At 49.0% G+C, this 3,222-nt stretch overlaps 1 protein-coding gene across 1 annotated transcript in view; it reads right to left on the bottom strand.

Moving 5' to 3' along the window:
* The window catches only part of RFX2 (regulatory factor X2), a 52,220-nt gene that overhangs the window by 33,262 nt on the left and 15,736 nt on the right, over positions 1–3,222 (bottom strand). The window contains 2 exon segments of the mRNA XM_005429505.3: positions 2–33; positions 797–978. Of these exon segments, the coding sequence (XP_005429562.1) occupies positions 2–33; positions 797–978 (214 nt within the window).

Genomic DNA, 3,222 nt, shown 5'->3' with positions numbered 1-3,222 from the left:
CGGATCCCGTAGTAGTGATATTTGGAATTTCCCCTGGAAATATCAACTTAGTCACTGAAAGGGCACTGTGGCCCTGGCTGCTTGGACAACACACCCTATTTTGTGCAGCACACGACTGCCAAGCACTGTTTGAGTGGCTGAAGGGATGAACTTGGTGCCTCAGGTTTGAGCTTTTCTATTTTTCAGACTCTGTGTTGCTTTAGTGGGTGGGTCTGGGCTTCATGAGGGCATGGTGAGCTCTGCACAGAGCAGGGAGACAAAACAATTCCTGCTCTAGCTGGGCACCAAGGACAAATGATCCAAATCTCAGGCCCAAGAGCACAAACAATGTGGACTGAAGAGAGAAAAACAAGAAGGATGGGACTGCATGGGCTGGAGCTGGAATTGGACAATGAACTCCAATATGCAAATGGAGCAGAACTTATAAAATTGTGAGCCTCTGTGACCAGGTGTCCATTTTTGTGACCATTTTGGTTCATCTTGGGTGTAGCCCTGGCTGGGCTCTTGTGCTGCACAAGATGGATCCATTGAGGCCTCCTAATAAATCCCTCCTTTATTAATTAACTCTGTCTATTCTCTGTTCTAGCTCAGCCTTCACAAGGCATCAAACTGATGAAATGCCATCATCCCCTAGAAAATTTAAACCCACATATGGCCAAGCGCAGTGGCATTTATTCCTGTAGATCCCGGAAAAGAAACACCTGAACCTCCCAAAGATCCTCAGCAGCTTCTAAGTGCACCAGAGATGCTGCAGGAGGGTTGCTTTTTGTTTCTTTAACTGCAGATTGCAACCAACCTGGTGCCCAGGCGCCGTGTCCTCAGCCCCATGAAGACGGAGCGGATGAGCTTCCCGAAGGAGGCGGCGTTGACGGGGTCCAGTTTGTGCTCCTGGCAGTGCCTCAGGTAATGGTTGTACAGGGAGCTCCGGGGCAGGCTCACACCCTCTGCTGTCTCATAGTTATCCAGCAGCCATTGCAGCTTCAGGCAGGGAAAAATAAAAAAACATGCAAGTCTGAAGAGAGCTGAGAAGTCAGGCAGGGTCGATGTTTAAATGTCCAGATGGAGAAGTTCAAGAGAACGGAGTAATTAATTTATATGAGTTAATTAACATAAATTACAATTTATATAACTTTACGGTAGTTTATAGGATAGAAAAAGGCAGTTTATAGGATGGTAAAATCCCCCAGCAAAAACAAAACCAGTCAGATTTTTCATTAAAACACAATCCTGCTGCCACCTCAGTGTCCACCTCGGGTTCGGATGAATTCCTGCAGAGCCAAAATAAAGCTGTAAAAATTCACATTTTCCAAGGAAAAGAGATCTTGAGATACTGCCTAAGAGAAATAAATTTTAGGGGAAGAAAATTGATGCAAAGTCTTTATTAATTGGAAGATTGGCATGTCTACAACTGCTCCCTTAACAATAAAATTAATGGTTGCCAAAGCAACCTTCAAAATCTGAGGGAATCCATCTACTTTGCAAAATTTACTGTCTGAACTTCTGACATGGCTGTTGATTAAAATTTGCAATTAATATAAATTATTTATGCCAAGATAGTCTGAAAGGGCAGGTCCAGCACACTGTGTCAGCACAGGAATTCAAATGCAAAGCCCCCAATCTCCTTTAATTAACTAAATGACTTCAGCATCAATAAAATGAGTGTTGTAATAATTGAATTTTGGAAGGAATTGGATGTACACATGGACTAATATCAACAGGGTGGGTAAGAGCCATTTCACTGTCATGAGGGATGTCTGGAATGAACATTTTGCAGGCTTCCCTCTCCCTCCAGACCTCCATCCCTGCACCAGAACCAGCGTCATTCCCACCAGAACAGGGCAAAACAGACTTGGCTTGTGGAATCCAAATATCAGCCACAGCATCTCCATACAACTGAGAGTCCAAGCAATTATGGGAACTGAGCATGGATTTAGTCTAAAAATCAGTGGGATTTGCCAAAGCCCATGGTGCTGCACCCAAACCCTCTCCACTCCCACTCCCAGTGTCCCTCTCTCTTCTCCCATTTTCTCTAGGTGGCACTCCAAGGTCCCAGTTCACCACAAGGCTGGAGTTTTACATCAATAATTCTTTGAAAGACAACCTGAGCTGTGTGATGGCATCTCTGGCACCTCCACTGAGCTGTTCTTGCGTCCCACCCTGCTCTCACACAGAGCCCTGCAGCCCCCTCAGGGTGTGCTCCGTGGGTCTCCTTCACACACCCACATGGAAACTGCTGCTGCACCAAGTCAGCTGTATCCAAAACTGTAATTAAAATTATTCCATCCAGCCTGGAGAGGAGAAGGCTCCAGGGAGAGCTCAGAGCCCCTTGCAGGGCCTAAAGGGGCTCCAGGAGAGCTGCAGAGGGACTGGGGACAAGGCCTGGAAGGACAGGACACAGGGAATGGCTTCCCATTGGAAAAGTGACCTTTAGATGGGAAAAAATCCCATTTAGATGGGATATTGGGCAGGAAATGTTCCCTGGCAGAGCTGGGGGTGCTCACCTGGAGAGGAGAAGGCTCCAGGGACACCTCAGAGCCTAAAGGGCTCCAGGAGAGATGGAGAGGGACTGAGGACAAGGGATGGAGGGACAGGACCCAGGGAATGGCTCCCACTGCAGAGGGCAGGGCTGGATGGGATCTTGGGAATCAGGAATTGTTCCCTGGCAGGGTGGGCAGGCCCTGGCACAGGGTGCCCAGAGCAGCTGGGGCTGCCCCTGGATCCCTGGCAGTGCCCAAGGCCAGGCTGGACAGGGCTTGGAGCAGCCTGGGACAGTGGGAGGTGTCCCTGCCATGGCAGGGGTGGCACTGGATGGGCTTTGAGGTCCCTTCCAACCCAAACCATCCCATGATTTGTCAGCTGGAGCTGATCCAAATCCAACCACAAATTCCCATGGCTGCACCCATCAGCTCTGGTGGACTTTGGAGCTGGAAGGAAGGAAAACCTCCTGGTTTGTCCCTCTGTCCTGCTTTTCAGGAGCCTTCTGTCCCCCTCCCACCTTCCCCCAGCTCCACTCCACCCAGGGCACTCTCTGAGGTCATCCCTTCTCCAAACCCCACTGTTCCAATAAATGGTTTGTTAATGATCCATGATGACCCTTCCTGCTCCCACCTGCAGCACAGACGCCCCTGGAAGCCCCAAAAAGTTTTTCTGTGGCCCTGAGCCTCCCCCAGCCATTCAGTTCTCTCTAACAAAAATGGACCCCAGTGGTTTTGCCATAAAGCG

This window comes from Geospiza fortis, unplaced genomic scaffold, assembly GCF_000277835.1.
Source record: "Geospiza fortis unplaced genomic scaffold, GeoFor_1.0 scaffold80, whole genome shotgun sequence".
Taxonomy (NCBI): Eukaryota; Metazoa; Chordata; class Aves; order Passeriformes; family Thraupidae; genus Geospiza; species Geospiza fortis.
The sequence above is the reverse complement of the archived record's forward strand: the minus strand, read 5'-3'. Positions and strand labels throughout refer to the sequence as shown.